Below are 23,014 nucleotides of genomic sequence, written 5' to 3'. Positions count from 1 at the left end.
GAGAGCATGGGAGTTAAAGATAAGAACGGACATACTGAGTCAGACCAAAGGTCCATCTAGCCCAGTATCCTGTCTTCTGACAGTGGCCAATGCCAGGTGCCCCAAAGGGAATGAACAGAACAGGTAATCATCAAGTGATCGATTCCCCTGTCGCCCATTCCCAGCTTCTGGCATACAGAGGCTAGGGACACCATCCCTGCCCATCCTGGCTAATAGCCATTGATGGACCTATCCTCCATGAATGTATCCTGTTTGAACCCTGTTATAGTCTTGACCTTCACAACATCCTCTGGCAAGGAGTTCCACAGTTGACTGTGCGTTATGTGAAAAAATACTTCCTTTTGTTTGTTTTAAACCTGCTGCCTGTTCATTTCATTTGGTGGCCCCTAGTTCTTGTCTTATGAGAAGGAGTAAATAACACTTCCTTATTTACTTTCTCCACACCAGTCATGATTTTATAGACCTCGGTCATATCCCCCCTTAGTCGTCTCTTTTCCAAGCTGAAAAGTCCCAGTCTTATTAATCTCTCCTCATACGGCGGCCATTCCATACCCCTAATAATTTTTGTTGCCGTTTTCTGAACCTTTTCCAATTTCAATATATCTTTTTTGAGATGGGGCGACCACATTTTCACGCAGTATTCAAGATGTGGGGGTACCATAGGTTTATACAGAGACAATATGATATTTTCTGTCTTATTATCTATCCCTTTCTTAATGATTCCCAACGTTCTGTTCACTTTTTTGACTGCTTCTGCACATTGAGTGGATGTTTTCAGAGAACTATCCACAATGACTCCAAGATCTTTCTTGAACGGTAACAGCTAATTTAGACCGCATCATTTTATATGTATAGTTGTGATTGTTTTCCAATGCGCATTACTTTGCATTCATCAACATTGAATTTCATCTGCCATTTTGTTGGTCAGTCACCCAGTTTTGTGAGATCCTTCTGTAGCTCTTCGCAGTGGATGAGAGAGGCAGGATCTTTATCTGAGAGGAAAGGGTGCAGTTTCCTGGCTAGCCAGATGTGGGAGAGAAAGTATTCTCTGTCGTGCTTGGTTCATTGACAATACAAGAAAACTAGTGTATTGTCACCTACTAGAGCTTTCTTCCAATGACCAAATCTTGCTGTGAGACTCCATTGCATGGTTAGAGCAGACCTTTTGGCACAACAGTCTATTATGCATCTTTAAGAATATACTAGCCAAATTTTACATATAGCCCAAAAATGTAACGAGAGAAAGGATTCCAAGAAGCAATTGTAAAGGCTTTTAAGAGAGGCAGGAGACTTACACAAGCACAGCATACTTCATTTGTCTGTCAAAGAAAAATTCCAGTTGAACACAAATAAAGTAGATAAATAGATTATAATTTCAGCCTTAGATTAAAGCATAACTACAGTGTTCAATGTGTTGTCAGTTCTCTGTCATTGGCCTTTGTATAAACCCCTCTATACATATCTGCCCCATGACATACTGCCGCAGTCGAGATTTATGGAGGTGCTCAAACTGGATCCCCTACTGTAAAAGATGGGGAGCTACTGGCTGGGTATTTTTTGTGAGGACTTTCCTTTGGAATGTGCTCCCAATTAGTTCCAGCTAGCCAGAATCTACTGACCTTCAAGATATGATGCAAAGACATCTTGGGAGAGCTGCTGAAGAACTGAATAGAGCTGGGGGCAGTATTTGTGTGTAATGGAGAAATGAGTTTATTTTTTTGTGACTGGTTGATCCATTATAGGGCTGTTGTTTCTTTCTCTGATCTATTGCATTTATCAGTACATATCACAGGCAAATGCAGTGTTCAGTTGGGGCCTCTTGATATTGCTATTTTATAAATCTAAAGAGTAAATATGTATTGCTGCCACAAGATTCTGAAAAGGTTCCTAACTGTCACCCTTAATCAAGAAGTACAGTTTTATATTCATTCACACAATACCTCTCACATTGGTCATATTGTCTGTAACTGTTTTGTGTTTGGTGGGATGCAGTGCACTCCACTTACTGTCAGTTCGAGAACCACCTGATTCCTCAACAGTTGTCATCTGAGTTTGTTTTTAAAGTTCTCCTGACTCTGTGAACCAAATTCTTTGCTGGGGTAACTCCATTAACTACCATGGAGTTTACCCCTGCTGAGAATTTGGACGTTCTGTCTTATATATGAATTTATCTGAAGACATTATAGGTCAGAACAGTGCTCAGAGTAAAAAGAGACATGCTTTTAGCTGAGTTATGCATTTGCACTTACTCAAAATGGGATTACATGTTGCTCAGTGGGAACAGATTGGGACTGCTTGACTGTTCTGCACCAAAGCAGACTTAACGGATTTCAGTGATATGCACTGTGACAGGGTCGGGCCAGATGGCTACAGGAGAGTGATAGAAGGCAGATATATTAGCCCCAGGTTAAGTAGGTCCCTTTTCCCTGGGTAAGGTAACAGGGAAGGTTTTTTTTTTTTTTTTTTTTTTTTGAGTTGCTTTAATTTATTACGTTCTGGCATTCAGCTACTATGATAAATATGGTATAAACACATAGAACAGACACCAATACATTGACTAGGTAGACAGAGAAGATTAGTTACATGGAAAGAAAAATCTCTATATTATGTAAGGCCTAAAAGAACATGTTACTTCTTCCCCTCGAGTAACTCATCTCAATCTTCTCCTTCCAAATGCAAAATATTTCTTCTGGTTCTTAAATTTCAGTCATTCCAGGTGGCAAGAAAACTGCCTCATCCGTGGATTGAGGAAGATTATATGGTGTGACAGGGTTGGGCCAGATGGCTACAGGAGAGTGATAGAAGGCAGATATATTAGCCCCAGGTTAAGTAGGTCCCTTTTCCCTGGGTAAGGTAACAGGGAAGGTTCCAGAACAATCAGGAACCTTCTGGAGACAATTAAGACAGACAGGCTGATTAGAACACCTGCAGCCAATCAAGAAGCTGCTAGAATCAATTAAGGCAGGCTAATCAGGGCACCTGGGTTTAAAAAGGAGCTCACTTCAGTTTGTGGTGCGTGTGTGAGGTGCTGGGAGCAAGAGGCACTAGGAGCTGAGAGTGAGAACGCGGACTGTTGGAGGACTGAGAGTACAAGTATTATCAGACACCAGGAAGAAGGTCCTATGGTGAGAATAAAGAAGGTGTTGGGAGGAGGCCATGGGGAAGTAGCCCAGGGAGTTGTAGCTGTCGCACAGCTGTTCCAGGAGGCACTCTAGACAGCTGCATTCCACAGGGCCCTGGGCTGGAACCCGGAGTAGAGGGCAGGTCTGGGTTCCCCCGAAACCTCCCAACTCCTGGTCAGACACAGGAGGAATCGACCTGGACTGTGGGTTCAGAAAAACGGCCAAGCTGAGGGCTGCCATGAAGCTCCAAGGTGAGGAAATCCGCCAATAAGCGCAAGACCCACCAAGGTAGAGGAGGAACTTTGTCACAGCATGTATGTGCAGTGGACTGTAAATAATTGCAGTGATTATAATCTTATATTGCATTCTGCTTGTGCTGAATGCAGTATAAATGAAATGGTAGACAAATAAGAGTCATGCTTGATATGATGTAGCCATCATCAGGGACTCCTGTTATAGACAAGTGGGAACAGTCTGGTGAAGCAGGGAAAAATACCTTATCCAACCTAATCCTTTATTTTTGGCTTGAACTTTATTTTCGATTCCATAGCCCAGTCTCCGTGATGTTATGATTTTGGAGTTTTTACACCCACTCTGTCTCTTACTTGAGATGGATGTGCTGCTATATTTCACCACAAGCTTTACTAACCCTTCTAATATTTGATATCTTGGAATATGTCCCTCAAGAAGATCTTTCTTACTATTATCAGTTATTGCTGTCCCACCAGCCAATCCTTGCTCTCTACTTATCCAGCATTTGAAAACTCTGTTATTTAGTCATAGCCAATGTCCCCTGCTGGTATTGGTATATTGTAAAATGGAGGTAGCTGCTTGCTTGATGTAATGTTCCAGATTTTTTGGTAGGGATTTCCATTTGCAAACAAAAAAATCAAATTTATAGTCAGACGACTGTTTTCTGACAAAGATATAGAAACAGTATCTCAGTAATTCTCATCCAGTAACTTAGTAATGAGATCTACCACAGGCATCAGTGTATTTTATAATATTACAAAGTATTGCTTTGCTTTAATTTAATTAGATTCGGCTATTTTCCCAGCAATCCAAATGCTTCTATTTTACCTCCTGCCATCCTTTTTAAAAGAATGTTATGTTTGATAGAAGAAAGTACTTTATTGTTTGAGAAACTCTTCTAATTAAATAACTAGGCAAATTCTCCTTTTTGGAACTGAAATCCTGAAATGTTATACGAGACATTTTTATGCATGTTTGCAGCTGCCTGACGTGATAAAATCATGGCAGAGATGATATTGTTCACCCTGTGTGGTCAATGCAGGGTTGTTCTCAACAATGTATTTTTCAGTACTTTGTCCAGGTTTGCTTTAAATATTCAATGTTTTGGAACTTTTTAATAGGAAACTAGTTGATAACCATATAAATCTTACTGTCAGGAAGATTATCCTGATGTTCAGCTGAACTCTTCCTTTTCTGAACTGTATTCCATTACTTGTACCCCACAGAATAATTTCTCTTACTCCAGAGCGTTTCCAACCTTCCAGAAGACAGATGTCTCCTCTCAGTTGTCATGAAGACATGCACTTATAAGGTGAAATCCTGTTGCCATTGAAATCAATGGCAAAGCTCCCACTGAGTTCAGTGGGACCATGATTTCACCGGTAGTTTTTATTCTTCCTTCATGTGTCACTTTTATGCACCCCTGAATCCTTTTTGCTGCCATTCTCCAAACTTCCTTATACAGAGGATGTCTGAATCCACTATTTCAAGTGTGGGTGCATCAGTAACACTAATTCATACTGTTCATTTCATTAGCAGCTTTCATCCAAGCATCTTAGAGCACTTTATGAACGTTAATCAATTAAGACTCCCCACCCTTTTGTAAAGTACATAAGTAGTAGTATCTTCCTACAAATGAGGGGACAGTGGCGTAGGGAAGCATTATCGCCTCTGCTCGGTGGTATGATGAATGTGTGTTTGAAGTGTAATATCCCCCTGGCTGCCATATTACCTTTCAAAGTATCTGTTCTCACTGCTAAGGCTTTAAGGTTTTCCCCACTGTTGAATATCTGCACTTTGAGTTATTTTTCCCCAGATGTACTAGTTTTCATTTTTCCAAGATGAATCTCATTCTCTTAGCCCTGTGGTTTTCAACATTTTTTTCATTTGTGGACCCCTGAACATTTTTGAATGGAGGTGCGGACCCCTTTGGAAATCTTAGACATAGTCTGCGGACCCAAAGTTGAAAACCACTGTCTTAGCCTATTTCTCTGCTCTCTAGATCCTTCTTAATTATCTCTTTATCCTTCCTGGTGGTGGCAGCACCTCCCAGATTAATTGTGTCAGATTTTGTAATTAGTATATTCCTCTTCCAGGCCATTAATGAAGATATTAAACAAGAGCAAACATAAGATAGCTAAATTATAGCAACCCAATAGACACCTACCCTACAGCCACACATTGCCACTTACTGCATCCTTGTAAAATTGTGTAAAAATAAACCAAAACCCCTCAGCAACAACTAATATTAACAAGCAACTCAGGAAATGAACTCTACTAGCTTGCCCTTGCTAAGGCAGGGTAGAGGCATGTTCTTCTGGTGGTGGGGAGGAAGGGGAGAGGAGAACATTTACTGTTCCTCTAGTGTGGGAAGAGGGAATGAGCTGCCGTGGCTGCTGGCCAGGGGAGTTAGAGGCACTGAAAGGATCCTCTTTGCCTTCCACCTCTTCCCGGGACTGGAGGGGAGGTAGAGAAGGTTGTTTCCTGGCTTCTTAGACTTCCTTCTTGAGCAGCTTTGTTGGCCTGACACCTTCTCCCATTCTTTCATCTGCCTTCCTCTACATGGTGGGATAAAATGGTGGGAGGAACATTGATCAAAGGTGCTGCTCCGAGGTAGTTCCAAATAATTTTTGAAGAGGATAGCAGCAGTCATATGACTGCCAGAGTCAGGGCGCCCAGCCAGCTGAACAATTTACATGCGCCAGGTGAATATGCCAATGGAAATTTGCAAGGCTGGATTATGGTTGCTCTTTATTTCTGGCATTCCAGCTGGTTTTCAGTCCCATGCTCCAGGTCATTTGGAAAGAATTCTGCAGTAAGAGTCTGAGAGACACCATAAAATCTTTCCCTCTCTAGATACAAAACATCTTCTATATTCTCTTCAGCCACTAATTTAGTAATTCTGTTTATAACAAAGCTATTGGTCGTCAAGTACCATCCTGATCGCTGTTTTGCTATTCCAACCACTGAGCTTCATGATCTGTCAGCTGAAGTGGTGGAGAAAGCTCTTAGCAGGTGAAAGGCACTGACTAATATGACTATTTAAAAGTAGGATAATGGCTTGAAATGTTCAGCTTCTGCCTTTAAGATTCTTTAATCATGATCACAGAGAGAGAATCAGATCAGGGGTGCTGGGACAATTTTTATAGTTGGGGTGCTGATGACGGAAGCCATGTACAGTATTTGGTGTTTGTTATTACTACTTCAAGCCAGGGAGTACAGCAGCACCATTAGTTCCAGCGCCACTGAACAGACGTGACTTTTTGCATTCGTCTGTCTTGTCCTATTCTCTGCAAGAGACTTCAACAGCGTATTCCTATTTAAAAGGTATAATGGAGCCCATTCAGAAGGTGTACTATTGTAACCCACACACCTTCTGGTTGTGGTGTTCTTATGCTCAAAGGAATTGGTTAGTCTCTAAGGTGCCACAAGTACTCCTTTTCTTTTTGCGAATACAGACTAACACGGCTGTTACTCTGAAACCTGTCCCATATAGTGGCACCAAGACCACTTAAAGAGAGAGATAAAATGAGTCTTCTCTACAGCCTTAGCTAACAGCCAGTTTGCTTTTAGGTCATGCAGTAGAGGCTCATGCACTAAGCTCCCAAGGTCCCAGATTCGATCCTGCCCCCCGGGGTCAGTCGGTGTTACACTATGCCTCAGTTGAGGTGTTTGTGCATTAATATAACTCTAGGATTTTAATGTGGCTCAGTGGTATGGTCTGCAGTTTTACAACAATGAAATGTAAGTGTAACGGACTATGGTATAACAAACTTCTGGATTTGTTATGAAATCTAGTTTTACCAAGCAGCCTAATTCTTATTGGTTAATTTGGGCATGAGACAGTTTGAGTCAGTTGAAAGGGAAAAGCCTAATAACTTTCAGAGCTTTTTAAAAATAATACTTATTATTTATTATTTGTATTGCACTAGTGCCCAGGAGCCTGAATCACAAACCAGGACCCCACTGCGCTAGGTGTTGTACAAACACAGAACAAAGAGAAGGTCCCTGCCCCCAAACAGATTATAATCTGAGTATGAATTTAAAGTAAAAAGACAGTAAATTGTTGAGAATATTATTAGTGGAAACCTTTTTTAAAAATTGCTTTAAACTTACCAAAAATTGATATAAAAAAATAGATCAGCAGTATAAAGTCTAATCTGTTACCTTTTCAAAAAGGATATTGATTCCTGCGATATTATCCACATTTTGTAAACATCACCATTGAACCTGCACATAAAAGGTTAAATGTTTGCAGACTGTTACCCTTCGCCTTCAAGATCAGAGACAAATTACTATTTTTATTTTACATTCCCTTGATGAGGATAATGATAAACATCTGTCACTTAGTTGCTTAGCCAGCAAAGAATCTTTTTGCAATCCTGTAATTTAAACAGGGAAAAAAATACATAGACATACACTCCGTTATATAGAGAGCATGGAGGAGGTGATAGAAAATTCCAGCTAGATCTGGGGGTACTGGGAAAACGGCATTTTATGTCTGCAATTACTTTGCTCAAAGAAAAATTCCATAGATGTATGCTTTTCCATTTATCTTGGGTATTTTAGAAGGGGAAATTACTGCTTGTTTCTTTCCAAACCCAGGGAGGAAAAGAAAAAAAGAAATACTCGATCTGAATTCTGTGACTCTCCACCATATGTAGTCCATTAGCAGAATGATTAAGGTTTGCATGTTAGTGTCTCTACTGGTGTTACAGAATCCAAAGCAGAACTTCATCTTGGGTTTCATCAGTTACAGTGCTTGAGTCCCATCCGCCCTCTCCAAATTTTTAGAAACTTTGCTAATTATTTTTAAAGCCATTAGATTAGTAGTTTTCCCCATTAGTTTTGCTCTAATTAAAAATGTCTAACCTGTTATAATCTGTCATATTAAGGGCAATGAAACTCAAGGAGTATTGAATTTTTAAATGGTATATTAGACCTTGTTCTTGGGCTCAGCTACAAGAAGTTAAAGCTACTCCCAGTTGGTTTTTGGTATTGGTTGGATCAAGCTATGGTTTATAAGAAGTAAATGTGAAATGCTATTCTGAATGATTTACCTTCTAGTACCAAATAGGCCAAAACAGACACATTGTGTTAAGAGGTCATGTTGGGAGCATGTCTTGGTTTTGGAGTAAGAATGGCTTGTTGCTTTGTGTGGGTTTTACCTTCTGCTGATTAGATAGTCCCTGCCCCAAAGAGCTGACAATCTTTCTGTTCCAGGTCTGGACAGCACCTAGCGTAATGGGGCTCTGGTCTGTGACTGGGACTCTTGGCGCTATAATACTACTACTAATAAAGAATATAATACCTTTTTGTGTTTGATTCTTACTGTAATGTATTTTCATTTAGTGAATATACTCCACTGGGATAAAATTCATCCCAGTGTAAGACTTAGGCACTGCTGCAGAATTTTCAGAAATTGTGTTTTGCAGGGAGGTGGGAGGCTGTATAGCAAAGGCACTGAAGGCCAAGATTTTCCCAAATGACTTGGGATTTTTAGCATCTCAGTTCTGGGGTGCCCCACTTAGAATTCCTTGAAGTGTGATTTTTCAGATTCTCAAAGTGCTGAGCATCTGCCCTCTGAAAGTCAGGCCCCTTGGTTGTCTCAAGTTGAACGCTTGAAGCCACTAGTTACATGATAATCTTATCTTAACATTATATTAATAATGTAGTAGCTGCTGATGCTGACAAGTATGGCTGGTAGATAGCTACTTACCTCAATTAGATTTTGTTCATAGTATGTTATTCACACTTGATCATATAACTTCTGTTTTCTTTTGTGCAATAGCTACAGCTGCAAATGGACAAGATTTTAGTTTTTGTTGTTAAAACCAGAACAGCTTAAATTCTCTTTCTGAGTTTCCGCAGAGAAATATTTTCTCTTGGGGTGGGGAAAAAGACATTATTCCCCATGCTTTTCCACTTTAAATTCAGTTCCTTTGGCTTATTTAAGCCTGTGGAAGCAGTTTATTTTTTGCCTACAAGATCAATGTACAGTAGTTTTCTTGTTTTTAAACAGTCCAAACTGAAATGAAGTGCATACCATTAGCTTCCAGTTAATTTCAGTGGTAAACACAGATCTGCTATTTCAGGTCAACTGTTTACATACAAACAAGCTATTCCAATCCAGCGGAAGAAAGGCCTCATGTGCAAAGCCTTGAAGTACTGAAACCAGAGCTGTTGTCATCCCTAAGTCATTTGTTGTTAGATGTGTTACGTCTCAGCTAACAAGTCTGTGGCAGAGTTTCTGAATTTGTCACAACTGAGTCAGTTCTCAGTAGCAAGGCTAGAATTTACCCAGAGGACCAGAGATTACAAAATCAGAGTTTGTAGTGCTGCCTTTAGGAGTGAGTCACAAGACAATTGGCAGGTTGAATCTGGTACTTATGCTCTCTGTTAGTAAGTATTGCAATGAGCTGAGGGAATTTCTGAGGGTTTCATTCACCTCCTCGGTTCTTTACTGTTTTGAACCCAGCTTTGATCTAAAAATGAGAGTTTGTGTGGAAACATGTAACATATCCTCTGAAAATGGACTCACGTTGGATCTTCCATTAACCCCTAACTGCCAGGAATCCAGATTTCCTGCTGCTAAGCACTAATGTAAGCCAGCTTGATGCCTAATGGTTAAAGCTCCGAACATGCTGGTATCAAACAAATGTGTTGCTGTATTACCAATCTGTAAGCACAGCTTTCTTGGCCCTCTTGTTCCAACTTTGAATGAGTAAATAGCAGGGAAAGAGGTTTATGTTTCATTCTGCTTCTGTGTAGTTGGAAAACGATGAGAACAGCCAAGCAGACAATTTCTCCATGGACCCTCAACTGGAGAGGCAGGTGGAGACTATTCGCAACCTTGTGGACTCCTACATGTCTATTATCAATAAGTGTATTCGTGATCTGATACCAAAAACAATCATGCACCTTATGATCAACAATGTAAGTAACAACCTAGCTTTCTCAATCATTTTCAAATGTTTGGTTTTATCTTCAACTCTTAAAGAACTGACTCATTTTTAAAATAGAGAGCACTGTTGTACGGTGAAGAGAGGACAACGAGCATATAGCATATCACACATTGCAAACATGAGTAGTAGTTCTGCCCTTATTAAAACAAAACACTGGAGTCTTCTGCAGCAAAAAGTCCAATGCTCTGCAGTTTCTTATAGTCGTTACTGTAGAATACTATAGTATTTTTAATGTAAGGCTGAGTTCAGTTTCATCCTAGTTGGCCTCAACAGTCGTGTTTAAAAGCATATTCCAGACCCAGTCATACTTGTCCTTCAGTGGTGTGTTTGTAATGCCTCCCGCAGAGTGCAAGCTGGGAACTCCACCTAGACAGCAGCTGACGATGTGCAGCAGACCTGTATTGCACTGACCTGTAATCCTTAAATGACCGAAGGCCGTGAATGTCCTTGTTGCATAAAGGGGTCAGCCAGAGCCCCGCCACCTATGCTCTGGCTCTCTTCCTCCCCCCCCCCCCCCCCAATCCCTCACCTGGAGTAGGCGGAGCTCTGGCTATCAGCCCCAGGGTGGCAGCAGCAGCACAGAGGTAAGGTGGCAATGGGCGCGGAGTCTGCTGTGAAAAGTGATATTGATGAATATCATTTGTCATATTGACACCTTATTTCTGTGCTGCTGCTGGCGCCCACGGCGCTGCCTTCAGAGCTGGGTGCTCGGCCAGCAGCTGCTGTTCTCTGCTCTGCCTTCAGAGCTGGGTGGCGGTATATGTACTTGTGGGGGAGTAAACGACTACAGACACAAAGAAGGGGGGCCCAATCAAATAAGTTTGAGAACCGCTGGTTTAGACTATCAGAGGAAATGTGTATCTGTCTACCCCCTAGATCATCTGATTTAAAAGTAGCTTTGCATTAGCGTTGCTAGCCCATTGCTTGAGAACCTAGAAGTCCTTCACTTCCTGATAGAGTCCTGATTGGGATCCATTCTGTCCTACTCTTTGTACTACTACCGCTGCTGCCATATTTGTATTAAATCACTATGGGAAATAGCACTTCCTTTCAGTCACTGATAGGACCTTCTTTATGATCTCTTAAGTCAACAAAAAATCAGTTGTAATAAATAGAATACAGTAAAAAGGAAATCTGTCTAAAATGTAACATTTACATGTGAATTCACAAAGCCACCTTTTATTTTCGGAAGGCTGATGTATTGGAGGTTTGTGGGAATTACATTGCACCTGAGATCTGGATGGCTGGCATAGCAGCTTGAATGCAGTCCACTAGTTGGTACGGGATGAACAAGATCTTCACACAGGGGAAGACCAACTAGGCTTCTCTTAACTTCTCTTGGGCTAATGAGGCCAATCTTTGAATTATGTTAGAATCCTGGGAGGGAAGATTCACTGAAGCCTTTGCAGAAGAGTGTGAAAACAAATGGAACTTCCACATTTTTCCAAAATTAGCACAAATCTAGAATTCAGGAAGTGTGTATGTGGAGCAATTCTCTCTGCTCCCTCCAGAGCACAGCTGGGACCTTGCTTTATAGACTTAAGGGGAACTCCGTTGCCTTTTGAAAGGGATATTGCTCCAGCTCCCTTTCAGAAAGTGCAGAATTTAGTGAACAGTTCCTGTGGAAAGTTTACATTACATTTTCTGCCACTCACGACCCCATATGGAATTGTTTAAGAAGTTGAAATGCTTTGCTTCAGAAGTACAGTGCGGTAAGGCCTTGTACACTGAAACTCTGCGGCTGTCTTATTATTAAAGCATGCCAGGTGACAGTGGCACAAAGAAACAGCACATTTTTGACACCATCTAGTTCTAAACTAACCTGTCAGTCAGAGTACACACCCTGGGTTTGAGTGCACCAGTGCTAGCAGAAACGCTGAGTCCACTCTTATAACTTAAAATTATGCCAAAGAATCAAAGCTTTTCAAAAGAAAGTGTGAACACTTGAGAATTAAATGTTAATGCATTTATTTCCAGGAGGCTCGAATTGAAAAAAGTTGAAAAAACCGTGAAGATGTTGCTTTTTTTTAAAATTGACACTGTTAAACAGAGAAAAGAATAACTTTTTGCTTAGCAAGCCAAAATGTCATGCAAAGAAATGGGAAGTAGGGGAGCAGCATTGGAAGCTGAGTCCTTTTCGGCAGTTTTCATTGTCTGGAGATCTTTAGAATTCCCAAACCATCCACTGAGAGAGAAATGAAATTAAACCCCTTTTAATTATTCTTTTCAATACATAGTGTCCCAGAGTCCTGCCTGCAGAGCTCTAGAAACAAGCTGATCCCAAGGAAGTGGTTTCCATAGCAATCGCAATCCACTGAATATCTGTAGAACTTCCTCACCAGTTGGAGGGATCTTTAAGTGATGCTTACAATTCAGTGTGAAGTACTGGATTCAAATTTATTGTAGAGAAAATAGATGGATGCTGTCCTACAGCATGTCTTGTATATGTCTATGTCTTGAATGTATATCGCTACGTTCCAAATCAGCTGCTAATTAGGGTGGATGTTGGTTACTTTAAAAGAAAAGGAAATTTACCACAAAAAACCTTCATCAAGTTATTATTAAAGAATCAAACACACCTAAATGAAACACAAGGTCAGAATTCAAAGCTGACATGTTACTAATACATAGGGCCCTGCAAATCCACGGATATCCGTTTTATATCTGTAGACCATTTTTGCAGATCACAGATCAGATGCAGATACAAATTTTGTATCCGTGCAGAGCCCTAATAATGTACCTCCTGGTGCTGAGGTATTGGAAGTTGCAAATAGTGGGTGATCTTGGAAAAGGTAGGCTCGGCTTGATGGATTAACTCCAATTTAAACTTTAATACAGGTCTTTTAATGTTATGGAAATGACTGTCTGCATATTCGATCCCACGGTAGCGGTAGCAGTAGCCCTGCCTGCTGCTAGTTGAGATTTCCATGCATGCTCCTTTAGCGCCAGCTGTGAGAGCAACACTTCAAGCTGCTCTCTGGGCTGCCTTGTGCTATCTCTCACGCACATACAGAACGCCTCTCTGAATTCTTGTCCCTCCCTAGAAGATCTCCAATGAGGCAGGATCTGGGGTACTGGGGTATTAAGATGCTTACGGTGATTTTGAACATTGCAGGTTTGAGCCCTGTTTGGGGACATATCTTAAACAGTTTGTGTAATATTGTGTTTGTCCTGGAAGGGACTAAGATATCAGTTCCCCCAAGCCTGGAGAAAGCTGCATGTACAGAGGGCCCATCTTCTCCTTGGAGAGTTGGTCTGCGATCAAATGCATCAGGTGGGGAGGTAGACTAGCCACATAACAGCTCCAGTGCTGACCTTACACTGGGGTTCAGTGAGCATGCATGGAGATCTGTGCTAGCAGTAGACAGGGATCTACCATGATAATAGTTGCAGGCTGATGTTGTTCAAACAGATATTTGTGGTTTAACAATTCCTTTATGATCAGCTCTGCCCCTAATCTAATTTAAGGATTTTTTTTTAAGTGATGCCATTTAAATTTTCATTTCATCAAGTATAATTTGATGCTGTTTAACTAAGATATCTGTTTTTAATGTGGAGCTTCTGGCAATAGCAAGGAAAATAGTGTATTCTGGCATTTGATCAGTACCATCCGCTGAAAAACAGCGTGAGATTCATGGGAAAAATTTGCAGACGTTGGTAAGAATTCATATATCTCCTCTTGAACATGAACGGGAAACGACAATAGCTTCCAGTGCCCGTGTGCCTGTTTTTTCTGGAAGGCCCCCCTACTTTTCACTGTTGGAAGGCACTGAAGGATCCCAACACCAGTTCAACTTAACCACTGGCTCTCAGGCCTTGTCTACACACAAAAACTGTCCCAGTAATAAATAAATAATCTTTACAGAGTGAAAAACAGATGAGAAATAGATCAGAAGAGTTTTAAAAAAAATCCTCCAATGCAAGGATTTAATAGATCAACAACTGGTCTCTGAATCTATTTATCACAGAATTATTTAAATACCTCTAGATCTGTATCTGTCTTAATGTGCCCCAGGTTTCTATAATCAGGGCAGGCATAGTAGGGAATCAGTATATTAAATTAGATTATATATTCAGTTTATAAGATGCGTGTGTATATGGGGGCATTCAGGGTCCCACTAAGTTGTCGGAGATGAAAGACTTGATGTGCAGTAGGTGAAATTAGTATTAAGAAAATAATTCTGAAAGATATTTTATAGTGCCTTAAAAATTTCATTCCCGGGGAACTAGATGGCTTACAGGATTGGTGATGGGCTGCTCTTTAACCTTTAGGTCAGCTGTTCAGAATTGGACCAAAAATGCTCTTAGGACTTGACAGCTGTTCAATAGCCTGTGTGAAATGAGTTAAAAATATAGGAGACACCTTACAGGCTTAGATCAGTACTTGCCGCTGATGGTGTTTAATGCCATATGCCTGAAAGGAAGGCAGAAGAACCCCACAATGCATTGTGCAGTGTTACACCATGAGCATATCTTGGTGTGGCATATGAGGGGTATTCTCAGTTCAGGAGGATCCTACAGAGATCTACATATTAACAACAATACTTACAAAAAGCATTTTTCTACTCTGTACCTCAAAGCACTTTACCAGGTTTATCAAGCAGAATTCTAAAGGTTTCCTCCCTTCCCACAAACTCAGCTACCTTTCCTAATGGCCAGCATCCCTGTGGCCTCAGAATGTGACCATTGGTTTAGCTAGTAGGTGTATAGTTCTGGGAGCTCCCCTCTTCCTCAGAGACTAGCATGAACTACTAAGGCCACTTTCAAAACTGGCACCATAGTGGGTGTTCAATACAGGGAGGTCGAGAATTGAATAGTTAGACTGAATTAACCCTAGAGGTGAGAAAATTCATCTGGTAGAGTAGCATGCCACCCTGGCTTCTAAGCTTAAGTGGTTGAATAGTGGACTTCAGTTCCCAGTGCTGTCTGTCTGGCACAATTTCTCTTGATCTCTCTTCTTCTCTATAGATCTCGTGTATTCTCATTGAAGGGCCAGCATTCCAGTGGTGGCAGATGAACTTGATTGTGCCTTGTCCATTGTTTTGAAGACCTCAGCTGTGTTTATGCAATATCTTATTGCCATTTTCAGCCCGGTAGCAGGGGTCTTCTTTTGTCTGATTTTCTAGGTAAAAGAATTCATAAATGCAGAGCTCCTGGCTCACTTGTATTCCTCTGAGGACCAAAACACCTTGATGGAGGAGTCAGCAGAACAGGCTCAGAGGCGAGATGAGGGGCTTCACCTGTACCAAGCCCTAAAAGAAGCACTGGCAATCATTGGAGATATTAGCACTAGCACTATATCTATCCCTGCCCCACCTCCAGTTGATGATTCCTGGCTACAGCAATCCCGCAGGTAAGGATCTTCAGATCAGTTTTGCAGTGGAAATTAAGACAGAGAGCTAGATCTTCAGCACCGCTACCTCTCCACCTTCTCTGGCAAGCTTTTCTCCATGTCTCAAATGAAATTCTTGAGAGAATCAAAAAACTCTTGTTGAGGGATGGGAGTGTGCAGGTGGAATTCTTGTACTGGGTAATCCTAAAAACCTCCCATGAGAACTGAACTTAAACAACCGAATGCTCAGAATTCATCTTTGCCCAGTGGAAGGTTCTACCAGTTAAGCCACCAGCCTTCATTCCAGATATTTCCTGTCCTAGTTTGTTCTAGAAGGGACATGGAGAAAAGGGTGCTTATAAAACTCTTGGGGAGAGGGTTCTGGTATATGAATCTGTTGGACGTGGCAATCCTTTTTTGGATATGTCAAGCAGCTTTGGGATTCATCATCTAGAATTATCTTCCATGGAGCTACTGTAGTATCTGTCTCCTGCACCAAAAGATATCCAGCCTGTATCTAGTCCAAGTTTTTTACTAATTCTTCCATATGTTCATATTATGTGGATAAATGGAAGAGGTATATGTGTCAAGAAAGGTGCTTGTAACCTCTTTTCTGCCTTTGAGAATACCATGTAGAGTACTTTGTTTGTGACTCAGTTGATATCCCATTTGGTTGCTATGGCTCAAATAATATAATCACTTATGCTCCCACCCTATAGCGTCTCAATTTCTTTAAGGGTTTTTAACTCTTTTCTTCCCAAGCTCAGGCAACCCCACCTCTCTGTGAAACCTAAGTCAATTTTTGTGTCCACTTTTTGGTTCTTTCAAGCCACTGTAAGATTTCAGTGTTCCTTACCCGTGGCTTCCTTAAAAAGAAAGTGGCCTTCTTATTAAATCCGCCTAACAAATTGGTGTTAGAATACTGACAATACTAAACGCATTATATTTATCTTTGTGATTGCACACCTGATTCTGACCTTAATAATGCCTGCTTTCTAGGGATGGTGTGATAGTGAAGGGTTGAGTGTACATGTCATCTTTGTTTAGTAGAAATGGGGGGGAAAGGTAGACATTTCTTTTGAGACTTGGAAGCATCTCTGAGCAATTCTTTGGAATGGATGGGAGCATGGAAGGTACCATCCAGAACAAAGGAAAATGAGAGAGTTGTCATTGCAAAAATATATGATACTAGCTCTGTGAGATACTGGGCTGCCTTCAGGACCAAGACAATATGAGAGAGAGGAAAATGTTCACAAGATTGTTACAGGTTTCCATTTTTGAAGACCATGTAGATTTTCATTAATCTCGGATTGATTGTTCATTAGATCACCCCCTCCAAGTCCTTCAACTCAGAGAAGACCTACATTAAATAATCCCCCAACCAGACCTTTATCTGGCCGAGGACCTGCTCCAGCAGTCCCATCACCAGGCCCTCTGACCGGGGCTCCACCAGTCCCATTCCGTCCAGGACCATTACCTCCATTTCCTAACAACAGTGAAGGCCTTGGGACGCCACCTCAGGTTCCATCTCGGCCAACGCGGGCTCCTCCCAGTGTTCCAAGGTAAGACATTGAATAAATCTTGATGCTGGGTATGGTTCTCATCTTATAGAATAACAGACATATTTTATATTGGGTAGAAAATTGAAACACAATTTCTTATATCTAAAATTAACAAAGCAATAAAGTGCTTTCAGTGCAGAGAGACAAAGGCAGGGTTTGACAAATCCATTCTTATCACAAAGCTTATTTCTCAGAAATTAGAAACTTTTCACCCAAGATTAAAGACCAGTGTGCAGTGAATTGGTCCAAAGAAATGCTCGACTGTCTGACTGAAGTCAGAACAGCTGCTCATGGTGTTTGGTACAGCTAAAAGCTGTGAAAGAGAGAAGTAGAGACTAGATTACACACAAAAATCATATCTCTGCTCATGAAGGTGTAGTGGCTCAGTTATCCATTCTAGTTGGATCACAAAATGCATCTGTCTTCAGAGGGGATGATGATTCATCTCAGTGAGAGACAGAAAAAATCAGCCACTTAAAGAACAGTGGTAAAAATCTGACTTTAACTCACAAATACAAAGGCAATATAGAGCTGTGATTGAAAATCTCTCCACAGCTGACCACAGTGCACTTAGCATTAAAGCAGGTAGCTTAGATAAAGTCATATGGCACAACGTGGTAAATTAAGGGACAGGAGACTTGCCGTCACTCCAAGTTTCCTTTTATTTTTTAGCATTTTTATCAATACTTTCAAATGGCTTTAGATATTTGTAATTTTGAGAAAACACATTGGAAGCCATTGTTATAACATTTTTACTATTAATCTGAATTTTACACCTTTAAGATGTTACAATTTCATGATGCCATCATGTAATCCCTAATCATTCTTGAGTATAAAAGATTGTTATTCCATCAAGGGGTTCCAGTTATATCTGAAACTCTGAGATGTAGAAGCAGAATGGATCCCCTTGTAAGAGATGGCTGACTCATTTTTGAATCTTATTAAAAATGAAGGACAGCGTAAGATGATTACAAGTAGAAAGGTAAAAGGTACTTTTGCAAGTTTTCCATTTTTTAAAATAGCGATTGACAGTGAAAAATTCCCTCACTGGAGGTTAGGAGCTAATGAAATGCTTCCACTTGAAACTGTCAGCCGAGTTATGGGTGTCAATAATATAGTTAGTCTGGATGGGATACTTTCAAGTTTAATTGTTCTAGCCAAGAAAAAACAAATCAGGCCCATCAGACAGTGGAAACATTTTTGTGTTTTTTACCATTAAAGGGCAAAATGTCAGTGGCCACACATTAATTGCACTTGTTGTCATTTCAATATACACAGGAATATCCCCCATCTGTAGTTTTGTTACTGGTTAATATTAGACCACTGAGAAGAAACATAAAAATGCTTCCCTGGGTGTTAAGCCGTAGGCCAAAAAGTCTATGTGAATTCCCCAGTTTGGAGAGTTTCAAAATGATGCCAGGGCTCCTTTGCCAGGGTCTCCATTGTGTCATCAGAGAGGTATATATACATTCCAGATGCAGAGTCAAAATCCAGTATTTTGTCAGTTGTGCTACTGGGGGGGAACCATAGGAGCCCAGCAACTGTTAGCTTGCCTGTCCTTGTGAATGAGCATGCCTTCTCTTTTTTTGCCTTGCTGTGATTTGCATGGACTCTGCTTCCCTAAGATGGGTGAAATAATGTTTTGACTGCTAAACTGGGAGACTGGGTGGAACCCTTGCCTCATAGAAGAAGCTTGATTAGGCCTCATTTCAATAGCCTGTCCGTTTATGGATGCATTTGCTGGCATAGGAAACAAATGCTGGTGAAGGAGGTCAGTGTGGTTAAAATACCTTAACTGTCCGTATGGAAGACTTCATAGCATTTGTGTTAAATGTAATCTGCAGTACTTCTTCTGGACTGAGTCATGGTTCACTGTAGCTCGAGCTGCGAACCCCTTAGGTGTAAAAACACATACATACGCTTAAGAATGAAGTGGAAGAGTTCACATTTGTGCTGAAATGTCAAGTTTATCCTGCTGACTAAACTCAACGAGAGGAAATTTCTGAGAAGGGGCTGGAGGGGGAAGTCACCTGAGAGGGACAATGTGTCTGACTCCTATGCCTATTAAAAGTGCAGTTTTAGACTTGGAATTTCTGCTCCGCATGGTCTGTTTTTAATAAAAGCCTGAGCAGGATTGTAGTAAATTGACTCAGAAAAGGGGTCTCAGATACTAAAGGGGGAGGTGGGGAAAGACTTGAGGAAGAGTTCTTGTTGACACTTGAGCTTTCTCTTTTACTACTTTATATATCTAGTCTGTCTGCTCTGTCTGCTTTACCACCGTTTTCTCCAGTGATTCCTGAAAGTGTCAGGATCCATCATATCCAGGAAAGTAGCTTAGCTTCCTGAGAGGAAAGAGACATTTTTTAACTTCTTCTTGACTTTCCAAAGAAGCCTCCCCTCTCCTCACTCACCCTCACTAGGAGCAGAAACTTGTAACACAACAAGACAACATGAGCATTTTACTCTTTCCTGCTGAGCTTTCAGATTAAAAAAGCAATAACCAAAACTGTTTTGAAGGGAAAGATTCAAACCATCCTGTTCAGTGTATGGCCATGCATACGTTTTGACTGGAGAATTTGCCACCTCATTAGCAAGATATGACCCCTGCCTTTTAAAAAAAAAATCTAATTTTATTCCATGTTATTAGCGTTTAATCAAAGCAGCTGCAATCTTACAGAAACCATGAGCTCTCTGCAGTTTTTTTTATTGCTCCTCATTTAACATACGGAGAAAGGAAAGGGGCAGGGAAGAGGGGAAACAATTTTCTTCCTTATTTCTCTCTGATTCTCAAGCTGGTTTGGGTTATGTGTCCTGAGTATTTCTGTGAGGCAACAGAAACTATTTGCATGATGCATGCCTGTTTTAATTAATCCCACTTGAGATGGGTGGATCTCTCCCAGCAGCAAAGCTTGTGAGTAAAGGCCCCGGCCTTTGTTAGCAGCTTGATGCCAAAGTATCTCTGATTTGCGAAATATCCCCTGCTGCCAGAAATCAGATTATTCCCCTCTCCGTTCTCTTAAAAGGCTGCAGCGATATTTTAAAAGAAAATGCAGATGTGCACTTGCTTCAGTAAGATGACCGTAAGCTTGCACGAACACCACTATAAAGTTCCAGAATGTGTGTTTGTTTCCTGGTTTAGAGATACTGATCTTTATCGAACACTAACTCTAGTCTTAATGCCGTTACTTTAAGTTGTAGCTTTTTCACTGAGTGGGCATCTCAGCTTTGCCATGAAGAAAGAGAAGGAATTGGAAATGGGTTTTTCCTGGTAATAGAGCCCTCTGAAATCAGCATGTGCGCCAGTGATTATGCTCTCTGCCCCTTCCCCTTTTTCATTCTCTGTAGTGTTACTGCAGCTGGGGGAGGGAGCAGAGAGCTTCCACTCAGTGAAGGCTCAAAGGCCATCATGCACTTGCCACTGGGATCTGCGCTACCTCCAAACATTGTGGAAGCTCAGGACCTGGTTGCACACAAATCCTAGAGTGAGGTGTGATGTCCACTGACAGGTACAAAGCCCAGATAAGCTTTATAGAATGGATGGCATCCTGTTCCTGCTCAGCTTTCATGCTCAGGCCTGTAGTCATGGAGCTGCCACAGCACTCAACTGCAGTTCTGGGCATGATGGGTTTGCAGGGGTACGGTCTTAGAATGGGATGATATCAATGAAGAATTGAATCGATCTGCTGGGCTGCTGATCAACTGTTCAGTGGGGCTGCCCTGCCACTCGCTGCTCTCTGCCCCTCAAGGCAGGAGAAGGCAGCGGCGGGTGGGAGGCGCTCAGGGAAATGGGTCTCGGGGGATGGGGCAGAGCAGGGAGGGGAATTGGGGGCAGGGCCTTGGGGGAGGGCCGGAGCTGGTGTGGGGCAACCGCCAGCAAAACGAAAAGTCCACGCCTATGGTTATAACATCACCTGTTGTGTCTCATCATTCACCTAGAAGACAACAGGAGTGAGGTGCCTCACTCCTTTAAAAATCTAGCTCTAGTTCTTTACTCCATATTCGTGCAGCACCTAGTACAATGGGGTCCCTATCTTTGATTGGGGCCTCTGAGTGCTACTGCAGTTCTAGGCAGAGCTGGTAACACCACCAATAGTTCAGGTTGTCCAACACTTCCCATTGTAAGACTCTCTGTTTTCAGTTGTTTTTGACTTTTTCAAACATTAACCATTCAGGCTGAAATTTTCCATGCTGAGCGTCTCTGCCTAAGGCTGCAGTTTTTTGGCAAGTTTTATCCTGTGCACCGACAGAGGCCAGGGTCCTGCGGAAAAAATAGAATGTGATCATACGATTAAAATCTGTAGCATAATGCCTATGTACAAAGGGGCTGAATTGGATAGATAACCTTCATTCTGGCATTTCCTAACTGGTGGGCACTTTCAACCTTATGAATGTTCTTTTACTGGACTTTTTGGCTGAAATATAAAATAATAATAAAATGGCTGTTGTTTTTAGCTGAGCACTTTCGATGTGTGCTCAAAGAGCTGATGTTCTAAATCAGACTCAGCCTGAATGCACAAGGCACGGAGTGCAAGGTGCTCTTGCAGGAACAGGTATTGTAAGTTAAGATTCTATTTAAAAGCATAATCAGCAATCCAGAATATACCCCATATGTGCCTGGGACAAGTTAACTTGAACATTGTGTTAATGGAAGGATTTTTAAAATGGTAATTTCCTGGGTTTTAAAGGGGAAAAAAGAAGCTAAAGCATGACTGATTTCAGCTTTGCTTCCACATCAAAATCATATACACTGTTTATAGCAGCCCTATGCCAAACCCCTGTAACTGTGTATTCATACACTCCATACTCCCGCATAACTCCAGTACCGCCAGTCCCAAGTATTCAAAAATCATGAGATTTTAAAACATGTGCGTACATTATTCCCTGTCTGATTTCTGATTTGAGCCTTTAGGGGGAAGCCACCTCCTCCCAATTGATTTATCGTTTCCAGTTCAAATTTCAAGCTCAGATGCCCTCACAGTAATGCAGTCCTCACTTCTGGGTGCTCAGAGAAGGAACTCCACTTACCTTCTCGTAACTCTCCGGGCAGAAGAACTGCCATTTTTTGCTTCTCCATCCCCACTCCCATGTCAACAATCTGCCAGCCCCTTGCCATCTTCCTTTCTGCCCACCCAGTTTGCTGCTCCCTTCACATTCCCCCTCTGTGCTCCTACACAGCCTCCCACCCCATACATTCATCTGCTCCCATATTTTCCTTCCTTTTTCTCTCTGTGTGTGTGTGTGTGTGTGTGTGTGAGAGAGAGAGAGAGAGAGAGTGAGTGTGTGTGTGAATAGGGGAGAGGGCATATGGGTCTGTCTATACTGAGGGACTTTTTAAACTGATTTTAAATCTGGTTCTGCAAAACCAGTAAGAGGCATTGTGTAGACCCATTTTAATGAACCAGTTGCAAGGCCCTATTGTGATTCAGTAAAAGCAGGGCAGGCTGCCAGAAACTGGGTCTACTCTACACCATTGCTCTAATTGGCTTGAAAATCAGTTTAGCTGAACCAGTTTCAAAACTGGTTAGAAAATTCCCCTAGTGTAGACAGGCCTGGTGAGAGAGTGGAGGGAGGCATTTGGGGAGAGAGAATGGAGAGAAATGGTATGAAGAGAGGAGAAAGAAGAAAGGAGACAGAGGAGAAACGTACAGAGGGACAAATCTGGGGATAAGCAAGAGGCTAAGGGTACTAATTGGATAGTTGCCTTCAAACACTGCTGTGACCTCCTGTGGTCCTGTTAGCTGACAATAGCTGGGAGGATGATTAATTTGCTTTATGATGTAC

At 41.5% G+C, this 23,014-nt stretch overlaps 1 protein-coding gene across 4 annotated transcripts in view; it reads left to right on the top strand.

Moving 5' to 3' along the window:
* DNM3 (dynamin 3) overlaps positions 1-23,014 on the top strand; it is a 301,949-nt gene that overhangs the window by 263,095 nt on the left and 15,840 nt on the right. For all 4 annotated transcript variants that reach the window (XR_012640541.1, XR_012640540.1, XM_074960900.1 and 1 more), the window contains 3 exons: positions 10,146-10,310; positions 15,466-15,692; positions 16,997-17,233. Coding sequence is in view for 2 of the 4 variants with exons in the window: in XM_074960900.1 (XP_074817001.1) it covers positions 10,146-10,310; positions 15,466-15,692; positions 16,997-17,233 (629 nt within the window). In the remaining 2 variants the exon portion in view is untranslated. The remainder of the gene's footprint in view (positions 1-10,145; positions 10,311-15,465; positions 15,693-16,996; positions 17,234-23,014) is intronic.

The sequence above is a fragment of the Natator depressus genome, chromosome 8 (genome assembly GCF_965152275.1).
Source record: "Natator depressus isolate rNatDep1 chromosome 8, rNatDep2.hap1, whole genome shotgun sequence".
NCBI lineage: Eukaryota > Metazoa > Chordata > Testudines > Cheloniidae > Natator > Natator depressus.
The sequence above is the reverse complement of the archived record's forward strand: the minus strand, read 5'-3'. Positions and strand labels throughout refer to the sequence as shown.